The sequence below is a fragment of the Sinohyriopsis cumingii genome, chromosome 3 (genome assembly GCF_028554795.1).
Source record: "Sinohyriopsis cumingii isolate HCF-2022 chromosome 3, ASM2855479v2, whole genome shotgun sequence".
In the NCBI taxonomy this organism is placed as follows: domain Eukaryota; kingdom Metazoa; phylum Mollusca; class Bivalvia; order Unionida; family Unionidae; genus Sinohyriopsis; species Sinohyriopsis cumingii.
In genome coordinates, this window is record NC_142963.1 from 143,795,071 (window position 1) to 143,811,991 (window position 16,921).

At 34.5% G+C, this 16,921-nt stretch overlaps 1 protein-coding gene across 1 annotated transcript in view; it reads left to right on the forward strand.

The window, feature by feature from the left end:
* The first annotated feature begins 352 nt into the window (after positions 1 to 352).
* LOC149804012 (sortilin-like) overlaps positions 353 to 16,921 on the forward strand; it is a 97,464-nt gene continuing 80,895 nt past the window's right edge. The window contains exons 1-6 of the mRNA XM_089953900.1: positions 353 to 621; positions 2,221 to 2,283; positions 6,191 to 6,255; positions 7,032 to 7,131; positions 13,655 to 13,822; positions 16,222 to 16,292. Of these exons, the coding sequence (XP_089810026.1) occupies positions 364 to 621; positions 2,221 to 2,283; positions 6,191 to 6,255; positions 7,032 to 7,131; positions 13,655 to 13,822; positions 16,222 to 16,292 (725 nt within the window). The 5' untranslated portion in view covers positions 353 to 363. The remainder of the gene's footprint in view (positions 622 to 2,220; positions 2,284 to 6,190; positions 6,256 to 7,031; positions 7,132 to 13,654; positions 13,823 to 16,221; positions 16,293 to 16,921) is intronic.

Consider the following 16,921-nt stretch of genomic DNA (forward strand, 5'->3'; position numbering starts at 1 on the left):
TCCACTAGAGTCGCATAAATTAATAAGTTAATCAACAATTAATTCATCATTTTCCTACTACTACTACTACTACTACTACATTTGAAGATAATAATTATATTCAAATTCTGTGTCATTCTCAAATCTGTATTTTCCTGTTTCAACTTTCTTGAAAATATACATTTATATTGCTGAAAATATGGGAATGGTGTGGTAAATTATTCATATATACTAATAAAGTATATTATTTTTTATTTGTTATTTATTTATGTAATTATTTACCGGTGTCTTATCCCTTTCATATCTTGTACTGATCAGGAGCTAATATTGCACGAAGATAATATACCTTTACACCGGTTAGTATCATGTGACAACATCATCAACATGGAGGAAAGACTAATACAATTTGTTGGAGCAATAACTTTAAATTTAAGTTTTATTTTAATAGGTACTTTGTGTACACACTGGGGTGTGTATGGAGTAGATGTCTTAAAAATGCAACAACCTGCAGGGGATGCGCAAACTGTCGGACATAATTTAGTCAAACGGGACGCAAGTGATTCAGGAACCGACGAAAGTTGTACAAGCCAGGAAGTTAACTTCTTGTCCGATATCAAATCAGGCACTAAGATCGATGACAGAGTGAGGGCTTCTATCATTTATTAAATTGTGACAAAATAGGTTTCAGTGATAATATTAAATATTAAATAATAGGGCTTAACAATATTTGTTAATATTTTTATCTGCTTGTCCAAGAAATAGTACATTATCGGGCATCGCTACGAGGCTACGAAGGGATCCTATATCTTGCAACGGATCAGTTAAAACTATAGTCGAAGACAAAAATATAAAATGAGTAAAAATCTATTACCTATGCAGAGTTGTTTTTCAGGAAGTTTGGCTAATTATCGAGTTATTGTAGGGTGGTTGTGAAAGTGGGGAGGGTTTTAGGATGTACCCACATAGTCACTATCCATTGTGGTACTACATGTAAGATCTCAACGCTGATATGTATGTTTTGGACGTCAGGATCTTACTCTCTTAACTAACAGTGCTGTGTAGCATGTTTTGATGTCGACTAACATCATAATGCAATAAATTCAGATGTATGTCAATGGAACATGAAAATGTATCCATTTACTTGTGTCAGATTTTGATTCAAACAGGATAAAAACAGCACTGTAAGTATATTAATTACATATCAATTTCTGGAAGTGTGTCCATATGGGCTGCCAAATGTGTGAGTTATTCCTGAAACTTTGACTACTCATTCTGATGTCTAGCAACATTGGGACATGCATACAAGGCCGTTTTTTGGGTAGTAAGATGTAATACTAAAACATAAATAACATGTGATATATCTTACATGTAGGACTACATACATTGTAGGGTGGTTGGGGAAGATGGGAGGATTTAGGCTGTATCCACAGAGTCACTGTCCATTGTAGGGTAGTTGGGGAAGAGTGGATGGTTTAATATAATCAAGTTTTTACGTGTTTGATGGTAATTTTGTATTGTAAGTCAAGTTATTGCTTCATATGTAGTTATCTGTACACTTTAAAGCAAAGCATAATGTTGTTGACATTCCCTAAAACTATTTCAGCTTGGCATGTGAGACTTGTCATTGATAGCCTTGTGTAGATTTGCCAGTAGTTTAAGAATATTGGTCTTGTCTCCTATGGATGGGACTAGGATGCTGTGGGTGACATTTCTTAATTTTAAGATAACTTCCAGGTGAATTTGTCTTGCATGTTTGACAATTGTCATGTGATCATTGACTGAAGTGCCAACATGTCATACTGGGACATGGACTTTCCTTAGAGTCCTCCTCTGAAGCCAAGAACTTGGCTTCAACATTATAGCATAGTAACAGTTGAGATCCAAACCCCACCCAGTAACCTGTGAAGAAAAATTTACACTTGTATGTGCTGTTTTGCTAGGTTCCATTCTTTTCCCCTAGTCATAGCTTGGAAACTACGGAGATTTCCACCCTGTTACCATTTACATACTGGGTATGTAAACTGAATGCAGATACCCAACTTTAACTTGCTTCTGGGCCAGTCTTTACTATGTGGGTCAAATCCAGTGAAGTCCAAACCTTGGGATTAAGGACAAAATTGTGAAGCCCTGGATGTGTTTTACAAAAAATATTTTCTGGTTGAAAGTAATAAACTTTTACTTGTGACAGTTTATAAAAAGACATCGCAGGTTGATGAATGAAATAACTTTTCTTTGTTTCAGTATGTTTTTGAAAACAACAGTGATGGCTCAATGGCATTGGCGTGGGCAGGAGAGAATGATGGGGTAAGTAGTTAGGTCAGTTTGATAGATCATTATATGGCTTTATTTACTGTAAATTCTTTTATTTTTATGGCATACATTTTGTTGTTTTTCCAGAAATTTTCATTTTTGTTTGCTCAAAAATGTGAAATATGCATCTTGTGTGACCTGTCTCTTAAGAGGATGGATTACTGTTTCTGGTTCTATTCTCTTAAGAGGATGGATTACTGTTTCTGGTTCTATTCTCTTAAGAGGATGGATTACTATTTCTGGTTCTATTCTCTTAATAGGATGGATTACTGTTTCTGATTCTGTTCTCTTAATACAATGTATTACTGTTTCTGGTTCTGTTCTGTTAATAGGATGGATTACTATTTCTGGTTCTGTTCTCTTAATTGGATGGATTACTGTTTCTGGTTATATTCTCTTAATAGGGTGGACGGTTTCCTGTCTGCTTTCTTAATAAGATAGATTACTATTCCTGGTCCTATGTTTTAGTTTCATTCTTTTAATATGATGGATTCCTTTTATGGACCTATTCTCTTAGAAGAATCATGATTGATCAAATCCCTTAGCCTGATGTCCCAGACAATTAATTTTTGAAGTTGGACAAGTAAAATTTACCAAAGCACAAGTCAGGGACGCAGAGGTCTCGGAAATGCTTAATCATGTGCATTTGGATGCATTATTTTTTATCTGGGACACAGAAAATCACTTACGCAGGAGTCTTCTGTATACAGGCAATAGCTGGGCGGATAATTCAAAGGCTTGTGAGTCCTGCTTCAACCACCTGCAGAGTGTGAAAATGCACAGATCAATTGATCATTTAAGCTGTGCTGATATTTACAATGACAGAATTCAGTGGCTGAAAGGCCTCCAAATGTACATGACTTTGTTGTCATTATAAGAGTACGTCAAAAAAACATGATGAATCAGCTAGGGGGCAAGTTCAAAGACTTTGCCTAGCTGCTGAGTGGTGGGAAAATATGATGATATTTACAATGACTGAATTCAGAGGTAGAAAAGTTGTTGTTGTTGTTGTGGTGTTTAACGCCATTTTTCAGCACACGATAGGTTATATATGGCGGCCAGTATTAATGGTGGAGGAAGAACCCGGGAAAACCCCGGAAAGAACCACTTACCCATGAGAGGAGGTAGAAAAGACCCAAAGATGTGCATGTGGTCATTATAAGAGTACATCAAATGGACAGCTTTAGTTTTCATTATTGTGTTCATTTCCTAATGTAGCAGAATAAGTAGTGCATATGACCTAGAAATCAAGACATATTGAGACTTAGACAAAATGCCATTTGCAAACTTTGGATAAGTATTTTGGGGTTAAATGGAAAATTGTCGAAGATTGTAATGAGATTCAGGAGAGTGCTGAAGTTGCTAGAACTAATAGTTCGGATGGAACAGTAACCAACTGTAAGAAGCATGTGATCTCTGGCTTAGTGTTTGGAATATGACCTTGTTTGCATTTAAACAGCAAAAGTGTACATTATGGTCACTTCAGTAGAAGTAGTTGTTGAATGATGTGATTTTTTTCTCTTATGGGTTTCCCAAAGTATTTTTGCAGTGATGATCATAGGAAAATTCAGAAAAGGAAGTAGAAGTAAGACCACCACTCAGTTCCTTGGACACTGATTATTATAAACGTTTTATCGAGTGCTCAAGTAATCCATAACATTTGCACGTTTGAATATCTGGTTCACCTGAAAAGAGGCTGCACTATGGAATTTTCTGTCTGGATTTCATACTCACTTTTAACTGTAACATTCACTCACTATCTGACCGCTCTGGTGGCCTAGTGGTCAGAGTGTCTGCCTTGGATGTGGGAGGTTGCGGCTTCGAACCCCAGCCGAGTCATACCAAAGACTTACAAAAATGGTACTAATAGCTGCCTTGCTTGGAGCTCAGCATTAAGAGGTTAGTGTTAGGACTGGTCGACCTGTTGTTGGGATAATGTGACTGGGTGGGACATGCTACATGTCTGCGGCATGATGCCGCAGTGATAGACATCACTATAAACTGTTACACTGCAGACATCGTAGCGATATGACTGAAAAATTGTTAAAACTACATTAAAAATCTAAATTACACACACACTCACTATCTACCAATACTTGTTAAAATGATTCAAGTTTTTCAATTTTTCTGATTTATTTGTGTGTGTGTGTGTGTGTGCGCGTGCGTGATTTTGACTTTTAATGCTGCTTCAGAGGTCTCGCTAGGATTTTAAAACTAGGAGTCCAGGACTCCCATTTTAGTAAAAATAGGAGTCCCACCATCAAAAGCTGCAGTCCCTTCTTTCCTACAGAATCAACACAGACATTGAGTGCATCTGTTTTTAGATGGAGAGGTTTTCATAATGTAATCACTCACTATAATATAGCTTCATTACAACAGTACATTGACAGGATCGCAAATTTATGGTTTATAAATTTGTATACGTACTTGTAGTAATTTTAGGCAAATAAATAGTATCTGATTTGCTGTTTTTTTTCCATATTTTCGCAAACACCTGTCAAGTCAGAAAACAGCTTAGACCTTAGCGCACATCTCGCAAATTCCACAACATAGCATTGTCCCATAAGTTTCTGACCTACATAATTTGCATTTTAAAGTTAAATCTTTAATAAAATAATACCTAGGTTTTGGTTTCAATGATCTGTATATTTTTTTCTGAATATATTTGCCCAATGATTTAAGAAAACAGACAATCTAATAAACTGGTACATCCCAGACTTAGCGAAGTCCGCCATTATTTCCTGTTAGGCCTACCGGTTCACTTACAGTTTCAAACTAATTTTATGACGAAATAATGTATAAGTGGCAGTTAATATATATCCACATTACCGATTCTAATCTTAAAACACATGTTTGTATGTTTTATCATCAAAGGATAGCATGCAGGAAATTGATAGTTGCTACCATACTCGGAAAAGGGTTAATAGTCAATCAGCTATCAAAACATGATGCTTGTGAATGGGCAAGAGTTTGTTTGTCAACGTAATTGATATAAAAGCTAGGCCTAGCTACTGATGCCTTGATGAATACATTTCGCTACAACACTAGAACTAACCGGGCTAAGACGAGAGGCATTACAAAATAAATGGTATGGACAGTCAATGTACGTCTTAAATAATCACAGGGCAAAATCATTTTCGCTTTCCTAACAGAAGAAGGCGAAGTTTACATTTTTAGGCGACTCGTCACCCACTTACGAATGGCATTTTGTCTAAGTCTCAACATGTCTTGATTCTGAGGTCACATGCACTGCTTATTCCGCTACATTCGGAAATGAACACAATAACGAAAGCTAAAGTTGTTTATTTGATGTACTTTTATAAATGACCACATGTACATCTCTGGGTCTTTCTGCCTCTGAATTCAATCACTGTAAATATCTATAAGCCTTTGAACTTGCTGTCCAGCTATTGCATCATGTTCTTTTTTATGTACTCTTATAAAATGGCAACATGTATGTATCAAGGGGTCTTTCAGTCACTGAATTCTGTCATTGTAAATATCAGCACAGCTAATTGATAACACATTTTCCCACAAAGCAGGTGGCTGAAGCAGGACTGACAAGTCTTTAAATTTTGCTGCACACCTATTACATGCATCCCAGATCAAAAATTGGCATCCAAATACGCGTAATTAAGTGTTTCCGAGATCTCTGAGCTTTAACAATTTTTCAGTCGTATTGCTATGTAAATATTACATAGGATTTTCAGAAATTTTATTTTTTGGAGTTACTGAAGATCAGTATTTTTTAGATTTAAATGTCAGAATTTCAGTTTTTGCTCAGGTTACTTTTCTTGTCTACAGGGCCAGAACTAAAAAGATTTGTTTGAGATGCAGCCCTTTAAATGAAAACTGACAAAAGTTATTTTATCTGAGAACAATTTTCTGATTTTTCATTCAGACGTTTATAACAGTGACAACCCAAGTACTGTTTGGTTCAACTTCTTCATCCAACATCTACCGAAGGTAAGTCTGAATTATAATTACTTCCATGGACCCATGGCACACTGGGATAAATCCCAAAACCTTTTATTTTATGTCCTTTCCCCTGACCTTGACCTAGGGATGTAACCCAGAATCACTTAAATATATTATGCATCCTTGTGTTGTATAAACTGTGATGCTATACAACATTTTTGTTTATTTGACTTTTGACGTCCCCACTTCTTCCTTTTCCTCCTCCTCCTCCTCTACCTTGTTCCAGGGATGCAGGTGGACAGATCATACAAACTTATACCTTCTCATAGATGGATGTAATAAAAATAATAACACTAATACTAATAATAATGTTGACTTAGAAGAGTGCCATATCTTTAGAAGCTCTAAGCACTTTGCAATTGTAATATTAGATAAAACGTAAAAACATGTGACAAGATTACAGAAACAAACACCATGAAATTATAAAACAGAAACATGCTGATATTCTGACAATAATTAAGGAAGTAAACGTTATTTAAAGTCTTTAAGTCAGTGCTAGTAGTTGAAATAGTTTAATATGTACAGCCAGTGTACAAAGTTTGGTGAATTTCTACAAGCAGTCTTTGCAGGAGATAGAGTTACTGACAGAGAGTGGGTATCACAGGGCTCACATTTAATTGATGTTTTTTTTATTTCTATTGAGTAGTTATTCTTCAGCACTAGAAAACAGTTTTAGTCTGCTAATGTCCAAGAATGTTCAGCAGTATTAGACTTGTTTTATTGCACATGTCAATTTCTTAATTCATTTCATTTTCTATTTACAGCACAGATTTTGGTAAGACATTCCAGAACATTAGCAATAAGTTTTCCACACCTATTCAGCATGACATTGGGCTCCAGAGAAGTCCTGACAATGCTCAAAAGGTAAAAATTGGATCAAATCTCATTAAGTTTAGTTTTGTTTTTTTTGTAGTTTGTATTTGCTTGAGACAAAGAATTTTGTTTGGAGAAAAAAATTCAAATTTGGATTTAATTTAACATAATATAAGAACAGCATTACACAACTATTGCATTGCTTACCTTTCCAGGATGCTAAGGTGGCGCTCACCAGATAATATGTACTTTTGAGAGAGTGACGTATGTAAGGTGAAGTAGTTCGCATTTAAAACATGCACAGTGGAGAGAATGTTTGCATACCTCTATGCTACATTAATGTAATGTGGATGATATTTCTTTTGGATATTGTACTTTTGGAAATTTTACATGATTTAAGCACACTGCTAACTAAAATGACTGCTCCCTTGTGTTAAAAAATCAGTCTGAATTAGTCTAAAGTACACTATACATAGCAGCTATTAAAATAGGGAAAATGAATTTTGCCAGACTAGACAATACCAGCTTCTGAAAGTGCAATGAATGAATTACCAAATATATAAAATGTAAAAAAAGTTATCGGCTCTTTTTTATACAATTGACCTCTGAAGTTCAGGAAGTGAAAATGACCAAGTAGAGCTAGCACTTTTTTGAAAGGTGCACATTTGAAGTAAGGCCAAGCTGTATACTCTATAACCCATAGTACACCCATCAATCATACACCAAAATAAAGGGAATTAAAGGTTCTTTGCATTATACCTAAGATATACAAGGTCTTTTTTAAATAGCCAGTATAACCAGTGAGGAAAGCCGGGGACATTCTTTTTCTTTAAATTCCTAACCCTATGCAAAATGCGAAACTGTATAGCGCCACCTTAAAGAAAATAAAAAAATGTTTGCAATTATTTTTTTTTATTTTCATATCATTATGTATGATGTTCTGAATAAAATGGTACATTCATATTGCATTTAAGCATGAAAATAAGCTAATTATGATCATTTTTCTCTTGCTTACATAATTTGCCATGAGGTATGTTTGTGTGAGTAGTGACCTTAATTATGGGGAAATTAGAAGACTTAGAATATAGGAACAGAGTCAACTTAAATTTAAAACTGTTGCAATAAGTGACAGAAATATATGGTGAAAATGTTTCTTTTCATTTATTTGCAATGAAATAAAAAAATAAATGATGAGAAAGTGAATTTGCTTCTTCCATATTAAACAATAGGCAAATATTTTACACTTTGACCTTTGACCTTTATGAAGCTGATGAGTTACCTCCCTTTTCTAATTGTAAAATTCATTGTTGATATCTCAGAAATAATTCTGGCTAGTTTCATGTTCCTATCATTCAGCATAACATTGGTTGCTATGTTTACAAAATGTAATGTGCATTCTTAAAATAGCTCACTTTTATCATGGGGGTGGGGGGTAGGCTGGACTTGTTAGAGACTCTGACACTCATAAATACTGTTCTGTGGGGAAAAAGGCAGGAGAATTATTCATAAGGATTGTTTTGATGCTTGCGACTTAAATGTTTCAGCCATATAAACATAATTAAATCATAAAAAAATAATACCTACATCTTCTTTATGGTGGCGCTCACCAGATAATATGTACTTTTGAGAGAGTGACGTATGTAAGGTGAAGTAGTTCGCATTTAAAACATGCACAGTGGAGAGAATGTTTGCATACCTCAATGCTACATTAATGTAATGTGGATGATATTTCTTTTGGATATTGTACTTATGGAAATTTTACATGATTTAAGCACACTGCTAACTAAAATGACTGCTCCCTTGTGTTAAAAAATCAGTCTGAATTAGTCTAAAGTACACTATACATAGCAGCTATTAAAATAGGGAAAATGAATTTTGCCAGACTAGACAATACCAGCTTCTGAATGTGCAATGAATGAATTACCAAATATATAAAATGTAAAAAAAGTTATCGGCTCTTTTTTATACAATTGACCTCTGAAGTTCAGGAAGTGAAAATGACCAAGTAGAGCTAGCACTTTTTTGAAAGGTGCACATTTGAAGTAAGGCCAAGCTGTATACTCTATAACCCATAGTACACCCATCAATCATACACCAAAATAAAGGGAATTAAAGGTTCTTTGCATTATACCTAAGATATACAAGGTCTTTTTTAAATAGCCAGTATAACCAGTGAGGAAAGCCGGGGACATTCTTTTTCTTTAAATTCCTAACCCTATGCAAAATGCAAAACTGTATAGCGCCACCTAAGTCATATTCAAGCTACAAATTATACATGATCATCCATGATTCCTTCCTCCTATTAGGATGGAAGGGTCTAGAACTGAGAAAAGAACCTGGACCCAATCTGATGTCTGCTTCACAGCCCACTTTCAGTTTACATCCTATTTTTGGACATGTGATTATGTGATGAGGCATGTGATATTTTGCTCGGTGAAGTTTCCTTTGCTATTGATTTTCTTAACCTGTTTTCAGCAATCCACTTATATATTTTGTTTGTTTGAGTGTTAGTCCACATAGTTCTTGCTACAACTGAGTGTTAGTTTTACATATAAATATTTTCAGGGCTTTTTTTAACTCTACTGGTCATGGGCTAGACGAGCTTATGAAATGGTTTGTTGTCAATTGTCCATTATCAGCCGTCAGTTTCCTTATTGTAATCTTCAGCCTGGAATAATGTCATGAGATTCACCCATAGGACCTCGCATACTGCCTTCTGTTCATTTTATCTTCAATCTTTGACACATCAGAGCAACAGCATTTCTTTTTAGTTAGGCTAAATTATAATGGCACAAGAACACTGGCCAGAATTTTATATTTGACAGATGAATGTTAGTGATCTGCTATCAGATAGGACCACCATTAATGAAAATAAAATAAAAACCTTAAGTGATGACTTCTCCATATCCATTGATATTATTTGACTGAACTTGATAGACAACATGTTGACATGAAGATCTTTAATATTTGTGAAAATAATGCCAATCAGATATGGACACTGTTGCATAGATGACCATTAAATTAATTCTCAGATACAGTGGAACCAAATTTGACCAAAATCATGTTAGCAGAGGATTTTCTGGTTTGTACAACTGATAGCGATCTGCCACCATTACTAAAATTAAAGAAAACTTGCAGTGACTTTTTCCAAACAGAATGTTATCAGATTTGATACAGAGCAACCTGGCAGAAAGGATTTTTTAATTTTATTCAAAAGATACCAATTTATCATCAGTTATTTTACCAAAAACTAAATATTTAATTTACTAATGATTAAAACAGCTACTAAAATTACTATTTATTTCAAGCAGAGAAAGGTTTAAGAGAAGTCATATCATTTTTCTTATTTAGTAACTGCTGCTAAAAGAAACCTGCTTAGCAGAAATTGATTACATGTGACAGAAAGAATTCTGGTGATAAATGATTTCAAATTTATACCAGTGATGTTGATTCACTATCCATGGCTGCCATTATTGAAAACCCTTTAAATGACTTCTTGATTTCCACTGAATAGAATTTGACCAAATTTTACAGAAAGAATTCCAGTATGAAGGGCTTCTGAGTTTGTACAAATGTCAAACTGCCATATAATGAGCATGCTGTTATTGAAAAAAAGAAAAACAACTTTTAAAAAATGGAAGAAAAAAAAGACCTTTAATAACTTCTTTAAAAAAATGCTGCTTAACAGACTTTGATCAACTTTGGCAGAGAATATTCTAGCTTAAAAAGTTTCAGATTTATACAAATACTGCTGTTCTTCTGTCAAATATGGCTGCCATCACTAAAACTAGAAAAACATTGAAGCAGTTTTCTTGAAAAAAAATACAAGAAAACAAAAAAAAAAACCTTCACAGACCCAGATTTTACCAACTTGGATAGAAAGCATCCTGGCATAGGGGTCTTTCATTATTGGAAAAATAATGACAATGTGCAACCAGATATAGATAAAGTTACAAGTACTACAGATACCTTGAAAAAGTATTGCATTTTGAGTAAATGGTAAAAGGTTTCCTCCAGTATTTGTCATACATTTAAAATCTTGACTCTGTATACACCATGGCACACATCTTCTTCAGGAAAAAATAACAAAATCTGCCTACTTTTTTCTTTAGTTTACATCTGTCTATATCTTTATTGGCTCTAGCAATGGCCAGAGGCACTAAAAGTGATGAAAATATTAAGATGATCGTTAATTTTAATGTTAAAATATCATTTTTTTGTAAACAAAGCATTCATTTTTTTGTAGTAGTCAGCTGTTTTTTAGCACAAAGTCACTATGATCACTAGTTTAAAATACTTTCAAGTTTGAATTAATAACACAAGGTTCTCATTTTTGAGGGTTAAAAACTTGGAGAAATCCAGAATTTGGCATATAATCAATGAATTATTAGCTGATAAAGACAAATAAATCAAGACCGCTTCGGTGGTCTAGTGGTTAGAGCGTCCGCCTTGGATGCAGGAGGTCGTGGGTTCAATCCCTGGCCAAGTCATAGCAAAGACTTTAAAAAAATGGTACTAACAACTGCCTCGCTTGGCACTCAACATTAAGAGGTTAGTGCTAGGACTGGTTGGCCTGGTGTCAGGATAATGTGACTGTGTGGGACATCATGCTACATGTCTGTGGCATGATGCCCCAGTGCTAGACATTGCTATAAACTGCCATACTGCAGACATCGTAGCAATATGACGGAAAAATTGTTAAAGCTACGTTAAAAATCCAAATCACGCACACACACACACACACAAATCAGAAAAATTGAATTATTTTAATAAGTATTGGTAGATAGTGAATGTTACAGTTAAAAGTGAGAGTGAAATCCAGACAGAAAATTCCATAGTGCAGCCTCTTTTCAGGTGAACCAGATATTCAGATGTGTAAATGTTATGGATTACTTGAGCACTTGATAAAACGTTTATAATAAGAAGTGTCCAAGGAAGAGATGACATTGTAGTGTCGATGACAAAGTTATGGTGGCAAAATTGTATGAGCAATACATATTATCTTGTTTTGCTACTATTGTACATTAAATTGTGTGTAGCATTATTCTTTGACCTTTTGAAATTTTGTGTGTCCCCCACATTTGGAGGATTGTAGGTTCAGCGTTCCCTGCCTTTGTGATCCTAGATCCAGAGCTTTTGCAGCAGTTGTTTTATAACATATGCAATCAACAGCATTGGCAGCAATTTCAACAGAATGCATACCACTGTTGGGATTTCTTGACCAACTGTTATTACATTTGGCCTTTTAGCAGATGTCAGCCAGGAGAGTGATTATACTTGGCTGTTTGACAGATGTCAGCCAAGAGAGTGATTACATTTGGCTGTTTGGCAGATGTTAGCCAGGAGAGTGATTACATTTGGCTGTTTGGCAGATGTCAGCCAGGGTAGTGATTACATTTGGCTGCTTGGCAGATGTCAGCCAGGGTAGTGATTACATTTGGCTGTTTGACAGATGTCAGCCAGGAGAGTGGTTACATTTGGCTGCTTGGCAGATGTCTGCCAGGTGAGTGATCTCATGCTGAATTGGGCCTCTTGTTTACACAGTTACATATGTTTCAGCTCTCAAGATTTCCAAAGGTGACCAAAAATTCATGTACGAAACTTGAAGTGAGTGAAATTCAATGTATTTGTAACCCATTCCCAAGTAAATTGTTACTCAGTGATGGTTTGTAGGTTGTTTGATACTCAGCGGTAGAAAAATCCATTGCTTTAGATTGCTTAAGATTAATGCAGGGCAACCATTTGACTGGAAGTAAAAATCCAGCTGGGCAAGCAGTTGTTAATGGCTGTCATTCAAAATAAGTGTTTGGTCTGATGCAAAATCAATAAATGGATTTTCTGGCAATTGATTTCACCTAATTTGCAAGAGAGTGCCAGTGCTAATTTTGAATAATTGAGTAATTGGAATTCCATTAAAGATTTTTAGATTGATGACCAAATGTTATTGCTTTGCAACCAGATTTTTCAGTATGATTGCTTGCTAGGCATCCATGGTCTTTGAACATTTTTCTACTGCTGTTTAGTACAGTAGGTAAACAAGTTTATTTGAGATTTTTTCATTTAAAAGTATGAAGAAAAGATTCGTGCCTCAATCTCAGTCACTCTTTTTTATAGCAACATATTTTCAAGAATAAATTAAGATAACAATTTGATGAATTGAAATGAGAAAAATTTCAAATTTTCAGAGCTTTATGAATATTTCTTTTGTTTTATACTGTTTGATTTATGGGTTTAGTAAAACTGGTTTTAATTGACTGTTGTAAATATTCTAAATTTTGACCACTCAACAACCATGTCCTGGTTATCCAGCACTACACTCTTGTGATGGGAGAGAGAAGTCACATTGTTGATCATGGACCCAGAATGCTGCTGGTCAGTACTTGTGACTTTTTGGGACTGTGAATGCTATTGGTGTGTACTTTTTGGGACTGGGAATGCTATTGGTGTGTACTTTTTGGGACTGGGAATGTTATTGGTGTGTACTTTTTGGGACTGAATATTATTGGTGTGTACTTTTTTGGGACTGTGAATGCTATTGGTGTGTACTTTTTTAACATGTGTTAGTGTTTTACAGCTTTATCTGCTTGGTGAAGGAAGCAAAGGCACCGTGTTGTACATTACAACAGATGGGGGACAGACATTCACTTCTGTAAATCTGGACTTCAGGATTAATGACAAGTTCATCTACCATGAGCCAATCACAGGATATGAAAATTATATGCTTGTCTCATCAGATACAAAGGTTATCACCTAATCTATTTTTGTTCATTTATCATTACTTTCCTTCCTTTTCTATTTAAGAGTTTTTATGTAATTGCCAAACAATTAAATTTCTTTCTGACATTTCTTGTCTGTTGCTTATTAATTAATTGTAGTGCATATTTATAATACTGTAGATGGCATAGTTGCAAAAAATTTTTTTTTCCATAATTAAATAAGATATCAATACAAGACATAATCAGAACAAAAAATTTTGATGTAAGAAGAAACAAGTTGTACTGCCTATTTTATAAATTTATATTAGAAACATAATTTTCACACGTGAGCTTTTAAGCAGACTGTACAGTATACATAATGAAAAGGTTTTAAAGTTTTATCCTGCCTTTACTTCTTGCAGCTGTAGGTTCATCTTAAATTGATCTAATCCATATAGCCATAGGTTCATCTTAAATTGATCTAATCCATACAGCCATAGGTTCATCATAATTGATCTTATCCATGCAGCAGTAGTTTCATCTTAAATTGATCTAATCCATACAGCCATAGGTTCATCTTAAATTGATCAAACTGTACAGCAGTAGGTTCTTCTTAAATTGATCTAATCCATACAGCTGTAGGTTCATCTTAAATTGATCTAATCCATACAGCTGTAGATTCATCTTAAATTGATCTAATACATACAACCATAGGTTCATCTTAAGTTGATCAAACTGTACAGCAGTAGGTTCTTCTTAAATTGATCTAATCCGTACGGCTGTAGGTTCATCTTAAAGTGATTAAACTGTACAGCAGTAGGTTCTTCTTAAATTGATCTAATCCATACAGTCGTAAAATCATCTTAAATTGATCAAACTGTACTGCAGTAGGTTCTTCTTAAATTGATCCAATCCATACAACAGTAGGTTTATCTTGAATTGGTCTCATCCATACAGCAGTAGGTTCATCTTAAATTGATGCAATCCATACATTGATAGGTTCCTCTTAAAGTGATCAAACTCTACTGCAGTAGGTTCTACTGCAGTAGGTTCTTCTTATATTGATCTAATCCATACAGCATAGGTTCATCTTAAATTGATCCATTTGATACAACTGCAGGTTCATCATACATTGATCCAATCCATTTGTGTCTGAAGGAATTTGTTTGCATAATACACAAACACCACATGACATAGACAAATGAAATTTTCTATGCATATTTGTATGCATATATATGTAACCTAAGTATATTTTTGTATTGTTAAAGCATCTTGCAGTGTTTGATAAGTCTACTATTTTATCAGAGCGTACTGTGCTATGACCATGTATATCCATTTGTTATATTTTCCTGTTCTACACATTAATATTAGTTCTACAGTACATACTTCCAGCAAACTTTGTGGGTAACTTGGACTTAGGGTAAGGAAGAACCCTATCAATTTTGAGAGTCATAAGGTCAAAGGTCATGGTCACTGTGACTGAAAGAAGAAAAATGGTTTCCATATAATAACATTAGTCCTACATCACAGATCTAAACTAAAATTTGTGGATCTCTTGCTGTTTGATTTTAAAAAAAAACAGTCAATTTGGGGGTCAAATGGTCATGGTCACGGTGACTTAAAGAAGAAAAATGGTTTCAAAAGAACAGTAGTTCTACCTCACAGATCTGAACCAAACTTTTTGCATGGCTTGCATTTCAGATAAGAAAGACCCCTCTCAGTTTTGGGGTTCAAAAGGCCAAGGTCACTGTGACTGTAAGATGAATAATGGTTTTCATACAATAACTTGTTCTCCACCATCGTCAGTTATGAAACATGGATGGATTACTCTTGCAGTAAGGAAGAAGAATGTTATCCATTTCAGGGATTAAAGGGCAATGGTCAACATTACCATGGCTGAAAGATTTTTTTATTATAAACAGTTTCAATTATTGATGACACACCTTCACCAAAGATTGTGTATGACTTATAATTGGGTAAGAAAGAAGGTCCACTAACTTTAAGGTCAGTAGATCAAAGTTCAAGGTCACAACTAAAGAAAACTAAAGAGTTTAGCAGATAGCTCACTATTGTTTGAATTCATCTATTATGTTTTGATGACAGGAGTTTAGCAGATAGTTCTATATTGCTTGGATTCATCCAGTATGTTTTGATGACAGGAGTTTAGCAGATAGTTCTATATTGCTTGGATTCATCTAGTATGTTTTGATGTCAGGAGTTTAGCAGACAGCTCTATATTGTTTGAATTCATCTATTATGTTTTGATGACAGGGGTTTTAGCAGATAGCACTATATTGTTTGGATTCATCCAGTATGTTTTGATGACAGGAGTTTAGCAGATAGTGCTATATTGCTTGGATTCATCTAGTATGTTTTGATGATAGGAGTTTAGCAGATAGCGCTATATTGTTTGGATTCATGTTTTTCTTTGTCTTTTTGCACTTAGGATCTTTATGTCACAAAAGATAATGGTCAGCATTGGAAGAAAATTTTGTCAAAACTCCAGAAAGTCAAATGGTGAGTACACACATTTCATGTGTATAAAATACTTTTAATTTGTCATGTTTATACTCTCTTTTGCTGTGTAGAGTATGCTGTTATTATTGATTCAAAGATAAAACATGTACATTTTTCATACATACCAAAGTCCCTTTTAGAGATTTAATATATACTTTTTTACATACCATAGTAAATACTTTGGTACAAGTCAAAATAAAAAGTTCAAAATGAATTAGAAGGGAGAAATATAAATCCATATGAAATTTGAGTTCTGGTTAGCATACAAGAAAGAGGAGACAAATAAGCTGCCATTTTTTAAAATTGCAAACATTCACCAAAGTATTGAATTATGACAAATTCTTAAAGATGTTGAAAGTGTTTTGCTGATAATAATAATTTTGCTTTAATATCAAGCTTGTAGCCAAGCTCTGAGACTTTATTAAGGTAAACAGTTAAGGTTTGCAAATAGTTGATTTATTCAAAACACTAGAGTGCAATGACATAGTTTATTTTGTTCAAACATCATAGTATGATAGCATAGTTTATTTTGTTCAAACACTAGAGTATGATGGCTTACTTTATTTTGTTCAAATACTAGAGTACGATGGCATAATTTATTTTGTTCAAATACTAGAATGCAACGGCAA